This window comes from Lepidochelys kempii, chromosome 2 (genome assembly GCF_965140265.1).
Source record: "Lepidochelys kempii isolate rLepKem1 chromosome 2, rLepKem1.hap2, whole genome shotgun sequence".
Taxonomy (NCBI): Eukaryota; Metazoa; Chordata; order Testudines; family Cheloniidae; genus Lepidochelys; species Lepidochelys kempii.
Genome location: NC_133257.1, coordinates 153,250,693 through 153,275,064, shown reverse-complemented (window position 1 = coordinate 153,275,064; position 24,372 = coordinate 153,250,693). Strand labels below are relative to the sequence as shown.

Here is a 24,372-nt window from a genome sequence, read left to right as displayed (position 1 = left end):
CACACAAACTCACTCTCCTGCTGGTAATAGCCCATCCAAAGTGACAACTCTCTTCACAATGTGCATGATAATCAAGGTGGGCCATTTCCTGCACAAATCCAGGTTCTCTCACCCCCTCACCCCCCTCCAAAAACCACACACACAAATTCACTATCCTGCTGGTAATAGCTCATCCAAAGTGACCACTCTCCCTACAATGTGCATGATAATCAAGGTGGGCCATTTCCAGCACAAATCAAGGTTTTCTCACCCCCCAACCCCCATACACACACAAACTCACTATGTTATTCCTAGCAGAGACAAGATGCCCAAGCACACCTGACTGCTTTCTCTTCAGAGACAATTAACAGTGTGACTTCCCACAGTTATAGAGACCATAGATCTTTCTATGCAAGCCTATTTTATTCTTAAGGCAAAAGCACTGCAGGGAAAACATTAAAAGCAACAGAAGAACCTACACACATGCTAATAAGCTTACCAGAGACACCCCAACACTAACATGTACTCTGGCAGGTGAATTCTTCAAAACCACACAAAGGGGTCTCTTCTGTGGTTATAAGTTCATAACAGCCTCAGATCAGAACTAACACAAGTCTTATGGGGCCTCAGTAGGCTCAGTACTTCCAACCCATCTCTAAGGATTGGGGCCCTCCATGGACTGGGGTCCTGTGTGTTTGCTGGATAAGGAAGAGGGCCCTGAGGCAGTGTAAAACCAGGCTATTTACCTAAAATATCCTGTTGGTTCCCAGAGAATTCACTTTGAACTAGTATATGTGAATCCCTCCTTTGAAAAGGCTGATCACAGAGGAGTTACATTAGTATCTCCCCATTAGAGAAAGTACATACAGTGTCACAATAACACATACCCAATTGCATTTGTAATATGATAGATCCCAAAGATATTAAACCTAGTTCAATAAAGTTTGACTTAATTAGTAACTTTATGTTACTTCCATCAGGTTTGTCCAGTTTATTGCAAAATATTGTCAGTCTCTCACAGAAGCTACTTCCACCATATTGTGGAGGGCAATGTTCCCCAAAGTGTAAGGTATGCCCATAAGGGGAGGCACAGAGGACAAAGCCAGAACCCTCAATTGTTCTCCAGAGTCTCAGCTTTCTTCACCTGAGCAGGCATGGGAGAAAAGTTATTTTGTACCTTTTTCACAAACCACACTGTGAAAGGGCATGTACAATAGCCTTTTCTCTTTAGCTTTGGGACTTTACACAACTTCCCAGCATCTTTCTCCTTAGCTAAATAGAAATTTATGCTGGATTTTAGTTTCTAAACTAAATTCAGACCTATTCAACACCCTAGTAATAATATCTTCTTTTCTAGATAACTTCTCTCTGTAAATAGTGGGAAGAGTAGATCTGGAATTTGTGGAGATAATGTATCAAGCTGAATATGATGGGTGTTCAAATTTGCACAGGATGCTTGGCAGGATGGATTAATTAACACATTTGTTATCAGCCAAATATCGTCAGTGCACAGCAGAAGGTAAAACAGCTGTTCTTTCAACAGTAGATGCACTGCCTGCGGAGTTCTCTAGGTCGTTTAAGTTGATGTCTTACAAATCTTAGAAGTTCCAGAGGACTGGGAAAAGGCTAATGTTGTACCAGTATTTAAAAAGGGTAAAGGAGATGACCAGGATAACCTGTCAGCCTGATATCAATCCTGGGCAAAATCACAGGAAGGCCAATATGGGATGTAATCACGTAAAAGATGACAGTATAATTAATAGCAATCATTGTGGTTTTACAGAAGATTTTGTCAAACAAACTTGATATTGTTTTTTGATGAAAGCACAAGTTTGGCTGACAAGAATGTAGGTCACACTTACAGAATGGGGAACTATATTTTGGAAAGCAGAGACTCTGAAAGGGATTTAGGGGTGATGGTAGATAGCCAACTGAACATGAGCTCCCAGTGTGATGTTGAGTCTTACAGGGCAAACACAATCCTTGGATGCTTAATCGGGAGAATATAGAGTAGAAGAAAGGAAAGGCTATTGCCTCTATATACATTAGTGAGACCATTATGTCAATACCATGTAAAGTCTGGTTTCCACACAGTCATGAACAGTGTCTCATAGTGCCCCCTGGTGGGAAAACTCAATGTTGTGGTGCTCAGCCTCTGTTTTCTCCTCCTCAGGCTCTTAAATAATGGCTTCACAAACTCCCTTTTACAACACCATTGTTTGTGCTCACATATTAAAAACAAACAAATCTTCATAGTCCACACCTGACAATGCCCAATAGACTAGAAATTATAAACAGAATCTTTGGCCACCACCAAAGCTCCTCTTCCCTGCTGACCTTCAGCAATGGTCTCACCATGTCATAGAATATCAGGGTTGGAAGGGACCTCAGGACTTCATCTACTCCAACCCCCTGCTCAAAGCAGGACCAATCCCCAACTAAATCATGTCCTTACAAAACATAAGAAAATATACATTTGGCACCCTCCCTGGGCACCCCTTCTGCATATAATTTGCGTCTGCTTCTCTGCTCTGCAGAGCTCTTTCTTGCTTGTTCACCTGAACACCACCTCCCAGGGCTTTCTTCCTGGAGGCCCTTTTTCCCCAGCAGGTTCCCACAGTCTCCATACCCAGGACCTCTCTGCTGCTCCTGCTTCCCCCTCCTTAATGAAAGGCTGGGTCTTTATAGGGCATACTTGTCCCCTCCTCATCTACATCTGACTAATGGCCTCTGGCCCTTAAAGGGGCAGACCATGCTGCTACACACACTTAAAAAAGGAAATTGAAAAAATGAAAATAGCTGAGAAAAGTGCAAGAAGAATGATGTAAGGTCTGGAAATCTGTCTTACAGAGAGTCTAAACAAGCTTAATCTAATGTTGTTTGTTGCAGAGTTTTTGTAGCCGTATTGATCCCAGGATGTGAGAGAAACAAGGTGGGTGAGGTGATATCTTTTATTGGACCAATTTCTGTTGGAGGAAGAAACAAGCTTTCAAGCTTCACAGAGCTCTTCTTCAGGTCTGGAAAAGGTAACCAGAGTGTCACTGCTAAATACAAGGTGGGACAGATTTTTAAGCATAAGAGGTTAAGATGTTGCAAGAAACCACTTAAAATGAAGTGGGCAGTTATCACCTCTGCAGTGATAGTACAAAGGAGAGTTAGTAAATTACAGATTGTAGTAATAAGCCATGTCTCTGTTCAGTCCGTGATTTTTAGTGTCCAGCAGAGTTATGAATTTAAGTTCCAATTCTTCTTTTGAAGTTGTTGTGCAGGTTTCCTTTGAGGATTAAGACTGAGAGGACAGATTTGAATTAATTGTTTTGTGGAAAGTGTTCACCAACAGGTGATGTGGTGTTTTTGTCTTTTATCACTTTTCTGTGTGCATTCATTCAAGAGTGCAGTGATTGGTTTCACCCAGATAATTATTGCTGGAGCATTTGATGCACTGGATGAGGTATGACATGTTGTGATAGGCTTGTGTAAAACCCAGGATCTTGAAAGGTGTGTTATGGGAGTATTGATCATCATAGCAGTGGAGGTATTTCTGCAGGTTTTGTATCTGTTGTTCTGGCAGGGTCTGGTGCCATTTTGAATTGGTGCGTCCGAGTTTGTGGGGAGGTTGTTTCTGATAATGACATTGTAAAGTTGGAGGGGTTGTTTGAAGGCCAGAAAAGAGGGGTTGGGAAAAATTTCTTTAAGGATTTGGTACCCATCAAGTATGGGTTCTAATTGTTTGACGATATCCCATATGGGTTCTGGTGTGGGGTAACAGATAATAACCTGGGGTGTGCGGTCAGTGGAGGGGTTTTTTTCTGTATTGAAGGTTCCCTCAGGGTATTTAGGTGATCTGTTTCATAATACAATCTATTTTTGTGATGGAGTGTCTTTGTTTGGTGAAAGCAGTTTTAAGTGTGTTAACATGTGTCCAGGACTTTCTCCTCAGAGCATGTTTTGTGGTATCCGGAGTATATTCTATCACTTTTCACAAAGCAATCACTCTCTATCTGACTTATCTGTCCTTGTCCTCAAAGAAAACTTGCACAACACCTTCAAAAGACATGCATGGGAATTTAAATTCACAAGTCTGCTAGACACCAAAAATCATGGTCTAAACAGAGACACTGGTTTTACAACTCATTAAAACAACTGGTAACTTATTAACCTTCATTTATCCCATTACTGCAGAGATATTAATTTTCCATTTAATTTTAAGTGGTTTCTTGCAACATCTTAACCTCTTATGCTTAACAATCTGCCCCATGTTCAAATTTGCACAGGATGCTTGGCAGGATGGATTAATTAACACATTTGTTATCAACTCATTAAGACATTTGTCCCACCTTGTATTTAGCTGTGACACTCTGGTTACCTTTTCCAGACTTGAAGAAGAGCTCTGGGGAGCTCCAAAGTTTGTCTCTTCTACCAGCAGAAATTGTTCCAATGAAAGATATCACATCATCCATCTTATCAAGTTTAATCTATTTAGTTTATCCAAGGGAAGTTTAACAGGTGACTTGGTCATAGGTAGTCTGTGTACAGCAAAACTGGCTCCTCCCTTGCTGCCCACAGTAGCAGTGTGAAGGCAACCATGCCAAGACTGCTCTGTGTGTGTGGGAAAACTGCACTCTGCCCACAAGCGCCCCAGTGAAAAACTCAGCAAGGGGGATGGAGCAGGGAACATAGACCTTTCCCTTTGCCTTTGGCTTTCTTAGCCTCCTTCTTTCTCTCTGAGGGACACCAGCCACTGCAAATGCCTCCGGAGGAGACAACAGAACTGAGGGGGAAAACCCACAAAAGGCAAATAAAGCCCTGAGACCTGACTGAAATTAAACAAATTATTGAGCCAAATTCTTAGAAATTGGAACTAAGATGTTGGAATCTTCATCATCAAGTTTTGAAATTAGGTTCAAAGAGCATATAAAAATGGAAAGGTGATATTGTGTTCGGCATTCTGGAAATCTTCATATTGTGTATTTTTAGAAAATATACAAGTACCGAGGTATGTCACTAATGCTTTGCCATACGCCAAGTTGAAGATGCACACCACATGATAGAGTCCACTTAAGTCAGCGAAAAATGTGTTAATTATTTTGGTCACGTTCCTGATACTGTTTTAATCGTGACCATGATAAATGAAAAACTGCGTCCATTAATATGTTGGCATGTAATTTGCTAGACTGAGTAATGTGAAAAATAACCCCAGTAATGTGTGACTGTAGCCCAAAGTTTAAATCTTACATTCTCAGCTTCTCAGAGGATCTGAATGGAAACAAAAGGATTTATTTGGTAATACGCTTATAAGTAGCCTTTGAGCTGAACTGAAGCTTTTTTTATTCTTCTGTCATTAAGTTGCAGAAGATCATTTGCTGGTATCTGGACCTCCATTCAGTCCCCATATTGATCAAAGACTAAATAGAAAGGAATGAATGTTTTGGACAAATGAGTTAATTAAGGATTCTTCTATAGGGTATGTTTTCTGTTTTTGATTATACAGATCACAGATTCAGCATTAGTGTTTGATAGTTTTGACCCAATTTATGACGGTATCGTGCTTTATTTTAAGAAGTGATTGAAATAAGCCTCTTTACTCCGTTTATAATGAATTGGACTTGCTGACATTAGATCAAAGACAAAAGCTGTATTGGTGATGCTAGCTTATTGTTTGTTTCAACAACATAGATACAAGTTGGTTGAGATGAAATGGAATAGATAATCATACGTAAATAAAATGAAAACTGGATAGAAGCCAGTCTTCAACTGATAGGAAGTCAGATTAAGCCAGCTCATCTTGTTAAACTAAATTAGTTTTCTACATATGAGCAGAAGATGGAAGGAAAGTAAAGCTCCCTTCGGCTAAATGTTTCACTTCATACTCTGGGTAGGATGTATAATGTTTACTGTACTTCATCCTGGAGTCTTGGGATAACATTATTCTATCTAATTTAAGCACAGTTGTCCTAGAATAAATATTATTCTAGCTAATTTAAACATAATGGTCTGATTCTCCCTGATATTAATGCTTGTGTATTTGTAGTTTATACAGGAGTAATGCAGTGGTGAATCAGGGTCTGTGCTTTTATTGTTGAAAAAAGACCTTTCAACTTTTTTCATCAATGCATATATTCCAAGGCCAGAAAAGACAATGTAATTGTCTAGACTGAATGCCTCTATAACACAGACTGTAGAACTTCCCCAAAGTAATTCCTAGCCCATATCTTTTGGAAAAAAATCCAGTCTTGAGTTAAAAATTATTAGTGATGGAGAATCCACCACAACCCTTGGTAAATTGTTCCAATGGTTAATTACTCTCACTTTAAGCTTCAATTTCCAGCCATTGGATTGTGTTATACTTTTGTCTGCTAGATAACGTTGTCTTATACCCTAATTTTACTGTTCTTTGGAATGTTCTTCACTTTACTGTATTGTATGTATTGATTTTATTGTGTATGATCATCTCTCTAAACTTAAGAATTTTAAGGGTGGGTATCCAATTAATAACTTTTCAGGTCTAAGAGTTTGATCATGCTAGTTGCTACCCTAAATTAATGGGAGTTGCCTATGTAACTGTAGAAATACGTTAGTCTTTTTCAAGTTCCAGACACAATAATGATATTGTAATTAGAACAACTGGAGTATAGTCAGGAATAGAAATTGCCCTACACATCTAAGGGTCAGTTGGTCTTATACCATACCCTGATGTACTGAGCTTGATTTTCCTCTCAATTACACTGGCTTTACAGTGGTATAACTCCAATGACTGCAAGTGAGTTATTCATGATGTAAGTAAATAATGTTGGGCAGAGCTCCTGAAGGGAACAAGTAAGACGCTGGGGTAACAGAGAGAAACGAAGTCACGTTTTAGCTCCTCCAATGCTCAGAACACTGGGGACCAAAACAGCTCTGACACCGTTTGGAGAAGACAAGGGATTGGCTAGAATATTCAGCACTCTGACTCTCCTTGATCACACCCACTTCTCTTCCTCCTACACCCCTATACAGCAGGGGCAGATTTCATAGGGCCCTATAAGAAGAGAAACCTCAGCTGTTTGTACTGGGAAAGTTGTCAGTTGTTTTGTGCAGCCTCTGATGTACAAAGCAGCTGGAACCAGAGTTATCTTTCCAAATAACCTGATGCTACATTTATTTGTTTAAACCATGGTTGACAAATTGTTTCGCAAAATAATAATTTTGAACAAAAGTTATTCTGACAAACTTATTTTTACCAAAAATCTGAGTTCTTTGCAAAATTAAATTCAAACATAACCGTAAAATCAGTATTATGTTCAGTGTCTAATAATTACTATTTTGCAGGCAAGCTTTCACATAGATCAATATATATTGACTACAGTGGCTTGCACTATGGGGATTCTGCATATCACAGTCCTAAATTTAGGGTCCAAAAAATAAGAATGAAATGGTCCATTTCAAGGTGGTTCCTAAAGTCATTGAGAAGACATAAATCATGGTCTTGGCATAAATCATGGCAAAGTCTACAGTGGAAAGAAAAGGTTGCAATCATATATAAATGAAAAAGCTGTCCAGTGTAGAGAAGAATTGCCCAACATTACCCTCTTAAACCTCTCAGAGAGATAAGAATGAAGGCACTTAGGTATATCTTTAACACTTCATGACTAATGTATCAAAGGCAAATAATAGATCTCATACTACTAATAGGAATATTTTCTCTTCATTCATCATTAGAAGATCAGAGCCACAAGAGCAGTTTCTGTGCCATATCCAAGTCATTACCTAGAAATTGACAAAGACTAAGAAAATCTCAGGCATCCAAACACTGTAAGTTGGATGACTGCAAACCTTTTCAAACATCGTGAGCCCAAAGGAAAATAAAGACTCATGACCTTTACCAGTCAGGAAGAACATGTGTCCAGAGGACAGATTGCATGATGAAGTTCACCCGACCACTTAGAGAGCATCACTGGCTGAAACTCAAATAGAGATAATGTAGCATTTGTCTCCTCTAGACAACACACTGTTTCCACAGATGCAGAAAGCTTAGTCTGAATCTGGGTGATTTTCTCCACAAGATAACCAGCAATATGCTTGTAACAGGAGGTATTCAAATCAGACCATTCACCAACCAATACAGGACCAGAAATAAATCTACTGATCAAGATTTGGCAGATGCTATGGTAGAGGCAAAAAACCTCTTTCGTCTGCACAGCTACAGCATATGAGTGATTAAATAGCTTTAAGACATATTCAGTCACTCATCCTGACACTTTATCTACCAGGGCTCTAGCAGTCTTCCCTCCCATTTCAGTTGTTGCAGGCCATCTTTAAACCCACATGAGTTGTGAGGCAGAAGCGCAGGAAGTTGTCATCTTTTTAAGTGGTCAGGAATGAGCACACTTGAATTTTCAGTCATGCAAAAATTCAAGTCCTTTTAAATAATGGATAAAATGCAACTGATAAAATATAACATAATATTTTCCAATGTATTTTTATTGTTGTTTACCTCTCAATTTATCTATGAAATATATGCCTTTTGCAGTGTGTTCTACCAAGATTTGGCTGCATTTTGGTGGTGGGTGAAATTATTATTATATAGTTTGTAATTCTGCAGCCTATTTTGAGATTTGTAAAAGGTACTATCTAAAATGGATATGTCACTGGATGTTTCTGGGGATAATTTTTAAAAAGATAGTAAGAGAGAGAGAGAAAGATCATGGGTACGGGAAGGAGAAGAGCCAGCAAGTAAGGGGAAAAGAAGAACAGTAAGAAAGAAAAGGACATAAAGGGGCAGAGGGAGGGAGAATCATAGAATCGTAGGACTGGAAGGGACCTCAAGCATCTGAACTCAAGGCAGGACCACGCATTATCTGGACCAGGGGTGGGCAAACTTTTTGGCCTGAGGGCCACATAGGGGTTCCAAAACTGTATGGAGGGCTGGGTAGGGAAGGCGGTGCCTCCCCAAACAGCCTGGCCCCTGCCCCCTATGCGCCCCCTCCCACTTCCCGCCCCGTGACTGCCCCCCTCGCAACTCCTGACCCATCCAACCTCCCCCCACAACCCCGCCTCCTTGTCCCCTGACTGCCCCCTCCCAGAACCCTCGCCCCTAACTGCCTCTCCTGGACCCCACCTCCTATCCAACCCCTCTTTCCCCCCTGCTCCTTGTCTCCTCACTGCCCCGACTCCTATTCATACCACCACCCTGACAGGCCCCCTGGGACTCCCACGCCTATCCAACCCCCCATTCCCCATCCCCTGACCGTCCCCCTCAGAACGTCCGCCCCATCCAACTGCCCCCTGCTCCCCGTCCCCTGACTTCCCCCCACTCCCGACCCCCTTACTATGCTGCTCAGAGCAGCAGGACTAGCAGCCGTGCCGCATGGCTGGAGCCAGACATGCTGCCACGCTGCCTGGCAGGAGCTCGCAGCCCCGCTGCCCAGAGCACTGTGAGGGAGGAGGGACAGCAGAAGAGTGGCCGGGGGCTAGCCTCCCAGCCAGGAGCTCAAGGGTCAGGCAGGATGGTCCCGTGGGCCGGATGTGGCCCGTGGGCCGTAGTTTGCCCACCTCTGATCTAGACTGTCCCTGATAGGTATTTGTCTCATTTGCTTTTAAAAATCTCTAGAGACAGAGATTTCACAACCTCTCTAGGCAATTTATTCCAGTGCTTAGCCACCCCGACAGTTAGGAAGTTTTTCCTAATGTCCAGCCCAAACCATCCTTGCTGCAATTGAAGCCCATTGCTTTTGGTCCTATCCTCAAAGGTTAAAGAGAGCAATTTGACCTAGTTTCCACTTTTCGTAGGATCTTATTTCAGTTCCAGATCATTGGAGATCTCCTGGTTAAGCCAGAGTGGTCTCTTGCCATACTTCCTATCTTTCCTAGGCAGTGGGATTGTTTGCTCTTGTGCCCTTAATGTTTCTTTGAAAAACTGCCAACTCTCTTGGAACTGTTTTTCCCCTTAGAATTGCTTCCCAAGGGATCTTACCTACCATCTCTCTGACTTTGCTAAAGTCTGCCTTCTTGAGAAGAAAAAATGCAACAACAATTTCAAAACGGTGTGAAAAATATGACCTAAAATAAGAAAGTAAGAGTGGAGTGAAGAAGTCAGGATGTGGAAAGAATTAATAATAAATTCACGGAAGGCAGAGTACAATCCATTTTCTTAAAATTCATTATTTAGAAAGTTCATTAATAATGCTGCAACTCAATAAATAATAAACATTGTATGACTATTTTATTCCCTTATATTTCATGGGTGTGGGTGATTTGGGGGATGTTTTGGCGGGAGGGGAAGAGAGGGACAGCTTTGGAAGCATGGTGGCAGAAGTATTTTTCACTTGGTCTAGAAAGCTTTGGGGAAAATATCAAGCTGAGAGTAGGAAAGCTATCCCTATCTTTGATAACAAATGGAAGGATGTTTAAGCAACTACTCTGCTCCTCTGCTCTCTATTTTCTTCTTCTCTACTCCAACCGCTGCTTCAGGAGTGTCCTGCACTAAAGCATCTCTTTTATGGAGAAAAGCCATCACTTCAGCCAGCCAGAGGGGGTCAGTGTAAAACAAATCAGTACGTACTGTGGCCTAAATATGCTGCCTCTGTGGCTTTCACAGGAAAAGACTGATGGGGGTTAGGGAGCCAAATTCAGATTCTTTTCCTTGCAGTGTAATGCCAGGTCTGCCTACTGCCAGTAGTTATATGTATAGAAATTGTTTTCCCTCCTCTTCCTCTTCTTGGCTTCATCTAAATTACTACTACTACATCATCCACATTACTTTCTATGATTCTGTATTAGTGTCCATTGTCACACCTTTAAGTGAAACCGCTGACATTTTTGGGGATGGTAGTTTTGAGTCTTCAGTGATGCTGTATGCAATTCATTTAATAGAATATCAGGGTTGGAAGGGACCTCAGGAGGTCATCTAGTCCAACCCCGTGCTCAAAGCAGGACCCCAATTTTTGCCCCAGATCCCTAAATGGCCCCCTCAAGGACTGAGCTCAGAACCCTGGGTTTAGCAGCCAATGCTCAAACCACTGAGCTAGCCCTCCCCCACAAGATCTGTATAATTGTTGCTGCTGAAGTTAAGTTTTAAATCAAGGATACTGGTTAAACAAATTGCAACCTTGTGAACAGAAGGATTTGCGTTTATCCACCCATCAGACTTATTCACCAATAATACCCACTGTATGGCAGTACAGTCTAGCAAACATTATTACTTTTTTGCAAACCATATCTAAAGTTGTATTCATTACTTCCGCACCACCCATTATACTTCATGAAATCCCCACCCAACCCTGCTCTCATTTATGTTCTTTCATCATTTAGTCATTGGGAATGCCACATTTTCCACTGCTATGCCCTCTTCCCCCAGGATACCCTGCTATTTTCATCATCATACAAGCTACCTAAGCTTAGAAGAACACAACTCCATCCAAGGTATAGTGGAGGAATAAAAATAAAATCTTTGCTTCACAACCATACCTTCTGGGGGGTTCTATGAAAGATCCTTCGTAAAAAGTATCAGAAAATCCTTTGCAAAGAGTCACTCTTAAAATACAGAGAAAATGAAACTGTTTAGGGGACATTTAAAGAGAAACTGAATGACTTGTGGGGAGGGATAAAATTCTAGACAAATACTGGTAGGACAACTCAAGTGAAAAAACAACTTGCAACTCTGAAGAGTTACAGGGAAGGAACAGAGTGCATTTAGTTGGTGTAAAGTTTGCCCTTGAATCTTCATAGTGCTGCCTCACGCTGAGTAATATGAAGCTAAGTCTCCCTTCTCTGCACCTTCACCCCCACTATGTCCCCTTCACTACCTTAATTCTGCCCCTTGTGTCTCCATCCTGTGCACTGAATTAGGTAAAGTTCCTGTGTAAAAAAAATTACTTACAGAACTTAAGTAATTGTTATACATTTATAACATGCAATTTTTATACACTTGCCCTGGGATAGTATGAAAGGCATATTTTATCGATCACTATTCAGTCATTTATCCACTTCCAAACCAAACTTAAAAATGACCTCTTTGAGCTTCTCCCATCATTGCTAGCTTATTGGTTACACACTGGTCATATACGCAGTATGTAGAACTCAGAAGCCTTCCTACAACCAGTTCCAAATCATTCACATTTGAGGGATAAGCCAGGGAGGATCCCAAATGACATCCCCAGGTTGGTTGGCTAGTTTGCATAGTCCACTGTAAATATGGAGATTCTGAGCCAGAAGACAAGGATTTCCTCATTAGGCCTTGGGGCCATGAGGCATCTCATGCTGCTCTTTACTGGTCTTATCTGGATGACTGTTTTAAAGATCAGTATTAATAAATCCTATGATTCCTCAGGGGAGGGAAAATTCCCATGAAGTGGGACCTTTGAGAATGACAGAGAAGGGAACAGCTGGGCATAGATGTGATGTATGGGCCAAATACTGAGGTCCTTATTTAGTTTTTACTAAAAAAGTATTAATTTCAATTTCTTTTGAAGTCAGTGTGAGTTTGCTTGAATAATGACTAGGAAAAAAACTGAGTGAAGACATCAGGATATGTTGATTCAAAGCCTGCTGAAGTCAAAGGGAGTCTTTCTATTCACTTTATTGGGCTTTTTAGATCAGGCACTGGATTAGCACACCAGGTTGCTTGAATGATCTCTGTATTCCATTAATCTCACAATTCAGGCATATATCCCATAAAATGTAAATAACTATCTGCCAAGGCAAATCAAGTAAACAAAATACTTTTAATTTTTAATCACAAATGTTCTGAACAGCTTTAATATATTTTTGAAGCCTCAACATACCAATCCCTGAAAGTGTTAAATTAAAGTTTTAAATTAGTATTTGAAATGATTGTCCTTTTTATATATAACCTCATTGATCTTCAAAGTTATTGTTTAGTTATTCACATTTAACATTTTGCAAAGCATTAATCAAAACTTTTAACAGGTATTAATTTTCCAAAAATTTCTTTAAAGAATTTGAAGATAGTCAGTAGTCAAATATATTATATGTCATGACTTACCTGAACTAAATTCCATCCTTTTAGGGATTCAGCAATGATAGAAGTGACTGTTGCACATACTCCACCAAAAACCATCAGATGATTAGGTCCATATTTTATTGCATCATAGAAGGCTTTGAGTCCTTTTGCATTGTCACACTGGAAAAAAAGAATTATTTCTTGAATAGAAATCTCTGACAAAATGGACCATCACAGATAACAATACTGACTTAGCAACAAACTATTGAACAGACAAAATATTCAGACATTGAATTGACTGGGTTTGATTTCTTAGTACCCAAACTTGCAAAGTGCCGTGCACCCTGAGCTTTGGACTTCCTGAACACAAGGATTCTCAATGTACCCAGCCTCTGTACTGGAGGCAAAAGCTTATAGGAAGAAGTTTCATGCATCATTTAACTCCCTTGTGCCCACTCTGCCAGAGTTTCGACAGCTAAAATATTAGCCATTAACATCTGTGATGGAGAACGAAGCGGCAGTGACAAAGAACAAGTACTGATGTTTAAAAATGATAATAGAATCATTTTGCTACTCATAGCTAGATTTTCTCTAGTATCTTAATACTTGACATGACAGATTTGCCAAAGAATATATTTTATGCACTGGCATCTGTTGTGAAAGTTACATCCATGTCAAAGCATGCAAATAACATTGTTTTGTATTAAAAATATAAATCCTCTATATTTTATGCATATATATGTATAATATATAATAAAACAATAATTTTAAGTAACAGGGACACAATTTGTCAAAACATCAAGAAAGTGTAATTTTAAAATCCTATGACTATAAACAATTGGATTACTTCCTTCTTTTAAATTATAAAGAGCTCTACTGTAGTTTGAGAGTAAGCTCAAAAAATGAAGTCTGAAGAACAATTCTAGTCGAAGTTGCAAGGGATGTGACTATCAGACTTATGCTGGAACAGCCTCAACTTCTCTATAATATCTCATATAGTAGCAGCTTGATATTTCATGTTGTAGAAGAATGTTAGTAGAACATATGCCTGAAATCAAGAATTCTGCTTCCAGACATTAATAGGAGCAGATACAGATTAGATTTCTGTCAGGCTATATGGTGGCTAATGGGGCCAACAGATTCTTTTTTCTAGTTCTCCCCTTTTTTTCCTAGGAAGTCCTCTTTAAATATAATCCTTACAAAACCATGGTACAACAGCCTCCAATATTTAATTATAACAATTCATTTGTTCACATGTATTCATATATTGTTGATATAACATTTACTATCATCCTATTTTAAATAGAGTATTGTATTGCTCTTTGTTAAAAGAAAACAGATTTCTACTAAGATGTTTGCAAGCATATATTAATCTCCTTACAGATTTCATATTTTAAAAGAAAAATATGGTTCTATTTCCATTTGGGGCAGAATTATTCTTCTTACTTTTATCAAAGGATACAATTTTGCACTTAATGCATTTTTATTGCATGATACAGTACAAACGGACTCTTCTCTCTCCCCATTATGTCAGATGTTTTCCATAAAACTTGTTCAGGTTGGCACAGACTTATCAATTTGATGGACTGCTGATAAACTCAAACAATGTAGGAATTAACTATGCGATTACTGGGGATTGAGGAATGTCTCCAAATTGAAATAGCAGTTTATCCTGAGCAGAACTTCAATGACACTCTACAACTAGGTCAAGTTCTAAAATAGTTCAACGTACTCTACTCTTGGCATGAAAGATTTATACCTCACCAGTCCAGATTGTAGGTCCAATTATCCATTTCCCATGATACCAACTTCAAGTTATTTGATGCAACTGCTGATTTTTGTGGATATTTAGTGGTATTTGGTATTTCACAGAATAACGGTGTTTACGGAAAGTGCGAACCAGAATGTGGAAGAAGGAGAAAAGTCAATTTTAAATAAATACTTGGGAGGTGTGGCCAATAAAATATAGTACATATAAAAGGAACAGAGGAACAAAAAAACCTTACTCCACAAATGTAAGATCTACAGGCATGTTTAAAAATAAAATCTTCAAAGTACCATGACTCATGCTGACGTTCACCACTCAGTTACCTCACATTTTCTTGCATCTTATCTCTCATCCTTTCCTTAAATATTGACTATCTACAGCCTGATCCTGCTAATGAATCTGCCCGCATAGAGCCTCAGTAAAATGGATGGGACTCCACTCAGATTTGAGGGTCCAAGTGGGGAGATCCTTTAGAAGGTTCAGGAGTTTATATTGTAAGTTCTTCATGGCAGGAACCGTGTTTTATTTATTTTATACTTTTATATTAAAAAAAAACAAAAATAAACCTACCCAAAAGATCTAGGCATCCTGATAATTCAATTATCAATATAATATTCCCAGCAGCATTAAAAAACAAACATTCACAGAGGACCAACTTTACTTGAGCACTTAGCCAAAAAACTACAAAAGGCTCCTTCTCACCCAGTCCTCTCCCAGAACCCTATCAAATGGATGGCTCTTTCAGAATTTCTAGAGGTTCCCCAAATATGGGATATTTTGGATCAAGATGGTAGTGGCACTGGTGAGTCCTGGAACTCCCATGTGAACTCCCAGCAACTCCATCTCTGAAAGGAGATTTAATTTGAGCATCTCCAGTGTCCACACCTGGGGCAATATGTCACAGGGAGAGAAGTGTACTCTCCCAGTAGTCACTTCCCAGGTTATTTAATGCTTTCCAAGTCATAACCAACAACTTAAACCGCATTTGGAGACCGATATGCATCCAGTGCAGATCCCAGAGTACTAATGGTACATACACCCAGCGAGATGCCCAGCCAATAAGTGAATTGGTGCTTTCTGCACCATTTCAGTTGCCCTGATTATAATAAGTGGTCCAATGTAGAGCACATTACAATAATCTATTCATGAGCTGCCAACAGTTTGGATACTAGTAGCAAGATCCACATATGACAAAGGAGGCTGCAAACTCCAGGCTAGATACAGACAGCAGAAAACTGACTAGTTTACTTCTGTGTTATGATCATCCAACAACAGCTGGAGGGACAGAATCACATCTAAATTACAAAGCCCAGTGACAGAAGCACTTCCTCAATTAAAGGAACTGATGTTATTTCTTCTATCTCCCCTAGTTACCTCACCCAACCACTCATCACCATCTCAGTACTGCTAGTTTGAGCTTGAGCCAGCTCCATACTGCAACTAGACATTGAATGAGGCATTGAATGAGACTATGTGAGTTATATGATAGACACAAAGCTGGGTGTCATCAGCATACTAAAAACACTAGACTCCATGTCCCCCCCCCTCGTAACAGCCCCATATACACATCACACAGGAGAGGTGACAGAATGATGCCCCTGGCACTTGAGAGCTCTATGGAAAGAAGAACAGCTACCAGTGAGATCTCTTCAAGAGAAAAGAACAAAGCCAAGAAAAAGCAGGTCTGTCCACTCCTGCCAGGTCCTGTAGACAAGTCAACATCACTTTGTGATCAAAGGCAGGGGACAGACTAATAATACCTGCAAGAACACATAATTCTCATCTATTGCCTGATCATCAACCAACACAACCAATGTAGTTTCAAAGCCAAAGCCAGGTCTACATCCAGTAAGACAAGAGTTAAGGAAATCAGAGGCATTTAGATATTGTGACAGTAGTCTCACCACAGTCTTACTCCGGAAGGGAAGGTGTTATACCAAGCAACAACAGGCCCAATTTTTACTGCTTATAAAGTATCTAAGATGCCCTTATTAATAATAAATTATGCAACATTATCAGATTAAAATTCACACTGATGAATTTCAGAGGTACTGATCATCTGAAGCTCCCTTTCTAATCAGTCTTAAATGACAGTGCTTGGCACCTCTGAAATCAAGCCTCATACATTTTACAAAATAAATAAATAGAATAAAATAATCTTGCATTGTTAATAACTATGGATTATACAAATGGAAAGAAGTTCTAAAACTTAAATGTTTTTTCCACCATTTTTACTTTTTGTTATCTTTTTTTCCTTCTCACTCTGTACAGGTGATGAAAACAGAAGTCAATATCACATTTGTTTACAGTTTGTTTCTAATCAGTTTCACTTTCTGGTTATAACACATTAGCATCCAGAACTAGAGTCCACTCAGCATGTTAGATAAAGTTTCCACTTTCTTCTCACAGAAGGACAGAATAACTTGTGTCCTGGAAACTTTTTTGTTTAACATTTCTTATTTCAGTTTCCCTAATGGGGTGCTCAGCCATAACCACACCTCAGTCTGATTAATTTCCCACTGCTACTAGATTAAACAAAGAGTAAAAGTGACACCATCCCGCCCCCATCTGCATCTGACTGGGATCCTTCCTCCTGGATCTGAAGATTGCTATCATGATTCATCACTTTTGTCACTTCTTGTCTGAAGTCCAGATTTTTAGAGGTATTTAGAGTTATTTGACTTAGCATTGCTAAACCCATTGACTCTCAGTGATATTTAAGCTCCTAAACACTCAAGTCACTTTTGAAAATGGAACCGAGGCATCTCAGTCTCTTAGAGGATGATATTTACAGGTGTTTATGCACCTAAAGATGTAGCTAGGCACCTAGTGGGGTGCCTAGCTCCCATAGAAATCAAATAACTATGAAGAGCCTCTTGCCCCCTCCCCCAATAAAACAAAATAATTTTAAAAAATTGTTTCAGGTTGAACCAAAAAACATTTTCTGGATTTGCTGGCAACTAAAAAAAATTGAACAATTTTGTTTCGGGTCATATCTAGACTCCTCCTTTCCAAGTGAGTGACCTAATCACCAGGCTATTGTCTAGTCTAGGGTGGGTCTCTCTCAATCAATCCTCTTGAATTTATGCTCCAATTAATATGTAATTACTTACACAAAATGGAACAGCTTTGACAGAAGAAACTGAGAGAGACCCACCACAGAGTACCCTTTTGCCTAGTGGTTACGTCACTCACCTAAAAGCAGCAAGTCACATGTTCTAGTCCCTGGGTTTCCTATGTCACAAGTGAGAGCCCTTACCACTGGGCTACTGGGTGTTGGGCACCACCACCTCAGTTTTTTAACTGGTCCCTATAACCCCTTGTTAATCTAGTCCAAACAAATCAAAATGTTGCCTTTTGATAATGTCAATCATTTGTACAGAAATTATTTCTTTTTGCTTTGATCAAGAAGAAATTCACCAAAATTGACATGAATTTGTGAAATGTTGACATAAGGCCATAAAATAAGAATGGACGTAGTGGGTCTGACCAGCTGTCCATCTAAGCCAGCGTCCTGTCTTCCGACAATTGCTTCAGAGGGAATGAACTTAATGGCAATTTACTGAATGATCCATCTCCTGTCTTCCAGTCCCAGCTTCTGTCAGTCAGAGGTTTTGAAACACCCAGAGCATGAGGTTACATCCCTGACCATCACTGATGGATCTATCCTCCATTAACTTATCTTATTATTTTCTGAACCCACTCATACTTTTGATCTTAACAACAACTCCTGTCAATGAGTTCTACAGGTTGACTGTGCACTATGTGAACAAGTATTTCCTTATGTTTGTTTTAAACCTGCTGCCTATTAATTTCACTGGGCGACCCCGGCTTCTTGTGTTATGTGAAGGGATAAATAATTCTTCCTTATTCACTTTCTCCACACCATTTGTGGTTTTATCGACCTCTATCATACCCCCTCTTAGCCATCACTTTTCTATGTGAACAGTCCCAATCTTTTTAATCTCTCCTCATATGGAAGCTGTTCCATACCCTTAATCATTTTTGTTGCTCTTCTCTATATTTTTTTCCAATTCTAATATATCGTTTTGATATGGAGCAACCAGAATTGCATGCAGTATTCAAGGTGTGGACATACCATGGATATATATAATGACATTATGATATTTTCTGTCTTATTATCTATCCCTTTCCTAATGATATCTTAGATTCTGTGAGGTTAATTTTTACAATTGCTGCACACTGAGCAGATGTTTTCAGAGAACTATACATGATGACTCCACAATGATCTCTTTCTTGAGTGGTAACAGCTAACTTAGATCTTATTCTTTTGTATGTATAGTTGGGATTATGTTTTGCAATATGCATTACTTCGCATTTATCAACACTGAATTTCATCTGCCATTTTCTTGCCTAGTCACCCAGTTTTATGTGTTGCCTTTGTAATTCGGGAACATAGTCTGCTTTGGACTTAACTATCTTAAATAATTTTGTATTGTCTACAAACTTTGCCACCTCATTGTTTGCCCCTTTTTCCAGATCACTTTTCAATATCTTGAACAGCTCTGGTTCCACTAGAGATCCTTAGGGGACCCCAATATTTACCTCTCTCCATAATGAAAAGTGATCATTAATTCCTACCCTTTGTTTCCTATCTTTTAATCAGTTACTGATCCATCAAAGGACTTTCCCTCTTATCCCATAACTCCTTACTTTGTTTAAGAGCCTTTAGTGAGGGACATTGTCAAAGGCTTTCTGAAAGTCCAAGTATATTACCTCCACTGGATCACCCCTCTCCATGTTTGCTGACACCCTCAAAGAATTCTACTATACTGGTGAGGCATGATTTCCCAAAAGCTGTGTTGACTTTTCTCCAACCTATTGTGTTCATCTATGTGTCTGATCATTCTATTCTTTACTATAGTTTTAACCTACGTGCCTGATACTAAACTTAGGCTAACTGCCTGCAATTGCCACTGGCGCCTTTTTTGAAAATCGGCATTACATTAGCTCTCTGCCAGTCATCTGGTACTGAAGCTGATTTAAGCGATAGGTTACTTACCAAAATTAGTAGTTCTGCAATTTCATATCTGTGTTTTGTCAAAACTCTTGGGTGAATACCAGCTGGTCCTGGAGATTTAGTAATGTCAAATTTATCAATTTGTTCAAAAACAAATCTAATGACACCTCAATATGAGACAGTTCCTCATATTTGTCATCTAAAAAGAATGGCTCAGGTGTGGGAATCTCCCTCACATCCTCTGCAGTGATGATTGATGCAAAAGAATTCATTTAGCTTCTCAGCAATGGCCTTGTGTTCCTTGAGTGCTCCTTTAGCACCATAATCGTTCAGTGGCCCCACTGACTGTTTGGCAGGTTTCCTGCTTCTGATGTACTTTAAAACTTTTTTGCTATTAGTTTTTGTCTTTTGCTAGTTGCTCTGCCTAATTACATTTGTATACTTAATTTGCCAGAGTTTATATTATTTTCTATTTTGCTCAGTAGAATTTGACTTCCATTTTTTTACAGTATGGCTTTTTAGCTCTAACTACCTCTTTTACTTTGTTTTTTACACATGGTAGCATTTTTTTGGTCCTCGTATTGTTTCGTTTTCATTTTTAATTTGGGTGGACATATAGTTTGAGCCTCTATTATGGTGTTTTTAAAGTTTCCATGCAGTTTGCAGGCATTTCACTCTTGCACTCATTTCACTCCTTTTAATTTCCATTTAACTAGCCTCTGCATTTTTGTGTAGTTCTCCTTTTTGAAGTAAATGCTAGCATGGTGGGTTTCTTCGGTATTTCCCCCTGCATGAGGATGTTCAATTTAGTTACTTTATGGTTGCTATTACCAAGCAGTTAAGCTATATTCATCTCTTGGACAAGATCTTGTGTGCCACTTAGGACTAAATCAAGAATCGCCATTCCCCTTGTGGATTCCAGGACTAGATGCTCCAAGAAGCAGTCATTAATGATGTCTAGAAATTTTACTTCTGCATTCCATCCTGAGGTGACATGTTGCTAGTCAATATGGGGATAACTGAAATCCCCCATTATTATTGGGTTTTCTGTTTTTGTGACCTCTCAAATCTCCCAGAGCATTTCACAATCACCATCACTGTCCTGGTCAGGTGGTCAGTATTATATCCCTACTGATTTACTCTTATTATTCAAGCATGGAATTTCCATCTGTAGATAGTCTATGGTGCTGCTTGATTCATTAAGATTTTTACTGTATTTGATTCTATGTTTCCTTTCAAATATACTGCCCCCTCCACTACCACCAGTGCAACCTAACTCTGTCATTCCTATATATTTTGTACTCTGGCATTACTGTGTCCCATTGGTTGTTACTGTTCCACCAAGGTCCTGCAATACCTATTATATCAATAGCCTTATTTAGTACCAGGCATTCAAGTTCTTCCAAGTATTTACACTTCTTGCATTTGAATACAAGAACTTATAAAATTTGTCAATATTTAGTTGTCTGTCTGCATGGGATGTAATTGAATGGGACTTGTTTTCATTTGACTGTTTCTCTTCAGTTCCCACCTGTACTTTATTAGCTTTTATCCTTGTCTCTTTACTAGGGTATATTTATTACCTCCTCCCCTAAGGGATATGTCTGTCCAAACCGTGTGCTCCTCTGCACCTGTTGGCTTTTCCCAAGTCCTTAGTTCAAAAACTCCTCTATGACTTCTTTAATTTTACATGCCAGCAACCTGGTTTCATTTTGATGTAGTGGAGTCCATCCTTCCTGTATAGGCTCCTGCTTTCCCAAAAGGTTCTCCAGTTCCTAATAAACCTAAATCCCTCCTCTGAACACCATTGTCTCATCCAGGCATTGAGACCCTACAGTTTTGCCTGTCTAACTGGCCTTTCACATGGAACTGAGAACATTTTAGAGAATGCTACCATGGAGGTCCTGGACTCTAATCTCTTACCTAGCATTCTAAATTTGGCCTCCAGGACACTTCTCCTACTTTCCCCATGTCATTGGTACCTACATGATACAACCACTTGCTCCTTCCCAGCCCTGCATATAAGACTGTCTAGATGTCTCAAATGTCTTCAGCCTTCACACCCAGCAGGCAGTTCTCCATACTGTTCTCCCAGTCATCACAAACTCAACTATCTATATGTCTAATAATTGCACCCCTCATTACTATTACCTGTCTCTTCCTAATAACTGGGGTTCCCTCCTCCAGAGCAGTATCCTCAGTGCAGGACTATACCATGACATCATCCGAAAGGAGGGTCCTAACAATGGGATCATTTCCCTCTGCTCCAGGTTGATGTTCTCCTTTCTGAAGACTTTTGTCCTCCTGAATAGCACAGAGGCTGTCAGACTGGGGGTGGGATTGCTCTACCATATCCTGGAAAGTCTCATTTATGTAAAGTATGTAAAGTCTCATTTATGTAAAGTCTCTCTATCACCCTTAGCTCCTCCAGTTTAGCCACTCTAGTCTCAAGAGCCCATACTCAGTCTCTGATGGCCATGAGCTGCTTGCACTGAATACACACATATGCCCACAAGGCAGGTAATCCTACATGCTGCATTTAGTGCAATAAATTGGATATCCCCCCACCCTGCTGCTGGACATCTGCCTGCATTATTGTTACTCTTGCAGGGTTTGTTTGTTTGTTTTGGTGGTGGTGGTAGTGGTGGTTTTTGTTCAGGGTTTTTTAAATTGGCCTAAGTCTAGGAAATGTTTGTTATGTGTATCTGGCTCGCATGCTCCCTCTCTAAGCTCCCTCCCAAAACTGACATTGTGGCTGACATTGTTTTGATCTTTTCCCCAGATAGTTTAGCTGCCCATGCTATTTGGAGGCATTACTCCAGAGTTAGATTGATTTCTCTCAGTAATCATGCCTTTAGATTTAAACCATATGTCCCACAAAAAATCCTATCTCTGATTAAGGAATATTTTATATTTTTAAAATTACATGTGGATGCCAGAGTTCTCAGCTCAGTAACACTAGTATCTATTCTCTCTTCTGCTTCTTGATTTTAGGTAAAAAAAAAAAATCTCACTACTGTCTTACTCTCCTTGGGGTCGCACTACTCAGACACTTTTTATCGGATGTTCAAATATTTCAGGTATTATCCATGGCAAAGTGTCTCACTCTCTTCTCGTCTCTTTTCCTCAAATTAAATAGAAAACCACTTTAAATTAATTTTCTCATCTTTATCCGCCGGTCAGCTCTATATACAGCCTAATTTCTTTCTTCTAATTCCATGACTGTGCAAGGTTTTTTGGTTTTGTTTTATTGGTCTGGTATTCCAACTTTACTCATGGCCTGAGTACCTCCATAAGATGTGTTTCATCTGTTTATAGGTGCTGCTTTTTCTTCATGCTAGTCACGCCCTCCTCTTTTTTACACATCTCAGACTGACCACTGCCACCATGAGAGGACTCCATTCTTATTAAACTAAAAATAGGCTTTTTATTAAAAGAACTATTTATGGAGCTGTTCTAATTGCAGATTAACGTTCCTAGCCATCTGCACAAAGATGGACTTCCTGGTATCGCCTCCAAATTCTTCCAGGTTGCTACACTGTTCACTAGACCTCATGAAGAATAGGTCTATTTATGTGACAAGGTTGAATTTTTAAAAGAGGAAAATATTTCAGAACCAAAAACCCTCTCAGAGCTATTTAAAAAACAAAGAAAACATTTCATTTTTTCATAGCCCTATTACTGAAAATAGAGTGCCTGAATTTCTTTAAACTTAAAATGTCTTGCTTGATTACAGTCCAAAGGTGCCCCATATCCCCATTTACAAAGATTAAAAGAGAAACAAAAATAGGGCTTTCAGCAGAATAGTTTATTGTCTGGAAGTTTCAAGCTACATCAAGTACAAGCAGCCACAGCCAAAGAAACAGTCACTCACCAGCCACACTCAGCTTTTTAAAAAGCCCATAGGTATGTCTACCCTGCAATTAGACACCCATGGCTGACCTGTGCGAGCTGACTTGGGCTCATGGAGCTTGGGTTAAGGGGCCATTTAACTGCAGTGTAAATGTTCACAAACACTGGGACTCTCCCACCTCGGAGCATCCAGGCTCCAGCCAGAGCCTGAAGCTTGACACTACAATTAAACAGCCCCTTAGCCTGAGCTCTGGGAGCATGAGTCAGCTGGCATGGAACAGCTGTGGGTTTTTAATTGCAGTGTAGACATACCCCATGTTACCTTTTTAAAAGGATTAAAATAGGCAGTTTCGCATTTCCTCAGTATGTTGAGCAAGTAAAGGGTTCATCTGTTCCCCAAAATGACAAACAACCAGTGTATTTTCATTAGAATGAAAGCAAAACCATTCCCTTAAATCACAATACAAACTCTTACTAAACCCAGGTTCTCCCTACATAGCTGCTCTCGTTGACTGCTTCCAGCTGTTTCCTGCTTCGGTGGGATTATTCTTAGAAGAAGGCCCTTGCCTTCCAACCTGACAGTTCACAGCGTCCAGCTGAGTACAAGGTACATATTAACCATTATGCTTATGCTAAAATAAATAGAGCATTTCTACCATGAAATTGTTAGAAATAATTTATTTCTAATAAAACATTGAATTAGTCATTATTATTCAATAAGATAATGATAATATCTGTGGTATTCTTTACTAGTAATAAAGGCTTTTGAGATTCCTCCCGCACATCAATTGTGCTTTGGCATTTAATCAGCATCAAAAGGCATTGTTTCACACACTTGAACACCGTGATCAC

At 39.5% G+C, this 24,372-nt stretch overlaps 1 protein-coding gene across 2 annotated transcripts in view; it reads right to left on the bottom strand.

Moving 5' to 3' along the window:
- Positions 1-24,372, bottom strand: part of GABBR2 (gamma-aminobutyric acid type B receptor subunit 2) — an 842,917-nt gene that overhangs the window by 646,585 nt on the left and 171,960 nt on the right. For both annotated transcript variants that reach the window (XM_073332465.1, XM_073332464.1), the window contains exon 2: positions 12,962-13,099. In XM_073332465.1, coding sequence (XP_073188566.1) covers positions 12,962-13,099 — 138 coding nt within the window. The remainder of the gene's footprint in view (positions 1-12,961; positions 13,100-24,372) is intronic.